The sequence below is a fragment of the Micropterus dolomieu genome, linkage group LG10 (genome assembly GCF_021292245.1).
Source record: "Micropterus dolomieu isolate WLL.071019.BEF.003 ecotype Adirondacks linkage group LG10, ASM2129224v1, whole genome shotgun sequence".
Classification (NCBI taxonomy): Eukaryota; Metazoa; Chordata; class Actinopteri; order Centrarchiformes; family Centrarchidae; genus Micropterus; species Micropterus dolomieu.
Genome location: NC_060159.1, coordinates 29,599,187 through 29,600,645, shown reverse-complemented (window position 1 = coordinate 29,600,645; position 1,459 = coordinate 29,599,187). Strand labels below are relative to the sequence as shown.

At 46.7% G+C, this 1,459-nt stretch overlaps 1 protein-coding gene across 3 annotated transcripts in view; it reads right to left on the bottom strand.

Annotated features, from left to right (window-relative positions):
• Positions 1 to 1,459, bottom strand: part of cdc42bpb (CDC42 binding protein kinase beta (DMPK-like)) — a 49,021-nt gene that overhangs the window by 5,181 nt on the left and 42,381 nt on the right. For all 3 annotated transcript variants that reach the window (XM_046060768.1, XM_046060770.1, XM_046060769.1), the window contains one exon: positions 663 to 771. In XM_046060768.1, the coding sequence (XP_045916724.1) occupies positions 663 to 771 (109 nt within the window). The remainder of the gene's footprint in view (positions 1 to 662; positions 772 to 1,459) is intronic.

Genomic DNA, 1,459 nt, shown 5'->3' with positions numbered 1-1,459 from the left:
TACTAGCCAATCAGAAGCAGAGAAGGGCGGGTCGGCGAGAAGCCGGTAAACGGCTCGGGTTCAGCCGTACTGGAGCGAGAGTTTCAGAGCGGTGAGTTATTAATCTGTATCCATAAAGTTTTAACTGAGCTCTGTCTCTACATCACAGGAACAACTTTCTGTCCACTGACTGCCTGGAGGGTAGCTAGTGTTTGGAAGGGAGAGGAGAGCTGTGTGCTGCAGCTCGCTGTTTCTGAGGGCGTGTCGGAGTCGCCGCTCAGCGAGCGTTATATGAGGCGCGTTTAGCTTTCATCCAAGGAAGCGGCTGGACTCCAAACGAGCTGTTTTCAGTTCAGAGCAGAGTTTTCTGTGGGAGATGGGAACTCACTTTGGGCTTTTTCACTTTGCAAATCTGTTACAGCACAAAAAAGGATATAACTCAATAAAGGAGAGGGGAAAGCTAAAAAGCTGAATACCACTTATTTAACTGCAGATATATGCAACACTCATGACCTGAGTGAAGGATCCGACTCTGTTTCTTTATCAATAGTCAAATATCGGCTGTTATAAACGACTGATGCCGATTAAATACAATTAGCTCAAAACCGTCGGGCTCTAGTAATAATACTACACAGCTGTACTACACACTACTACACACAGTAACAGTACAGGTGTGTGCGTACCTGAGGCTGTGCGTGTGATGTGCGTCTTGCTTCTCTGTTGCCGGGAGATACTGGACAGTGGGCGTGGCTTGTCTCTGATTGGGTCGTCCTGAGAGGAAGGCATCACACTCTGTTCAAACACAAACACACACACATTAAAGCCTGCACATGTCAATGGCCGCAGCGCCCCGGCGGCCGAAGTGAAGTCCTGCTCGCTCTCAGCTTGTTTCTATCTTTAGCGTCAATATGTCTGAAGATTAGATGTCTGTTTTGCTGCTTTAAACCACGAACTACAGCTCCCAGAATGCTTTGCTTCTGTAGCTGATGGGAGATGTAGTTACTGAGGCTGTTAGACAAGACATTACAGACAACAGGTTACTGAGACTGAGAAAAGGAACTAAAGGACAGGAAAAGGAACTAAAGGACAGGAAAAGGAACTAAAGGACAGGAAAAGGAACTAAAGGACAGGCAGTGGAGTGAAAGGACAGGAAAACGAACTAAAGGACAGGCAGTGGAGTGAAAGGACAGGAAAAGGAACTAAAGGACAGGAAAAGGAACTAAAGGACAGGCAGTGGAGTGAAAGGACAGGAAAACGAACTAAAGGACAGGCAGTGGAGTGAAAGGACAGGAAAAGGAACTAAAGGACAGGAAAAGGAACTAAAGGACAGGCAGTGGAACTAAAGGACAGGCAGTGGAACTAAAGGACAGGAAAAGGAACTAAAGGACAGGAAAAGGAACTAAAGGACAGGCAGTGGAACTAAAGGACAGGAAAAGGAACTAAAGGACAGGAAAAGGAACTAAAGGACAGGCAGTGGAGC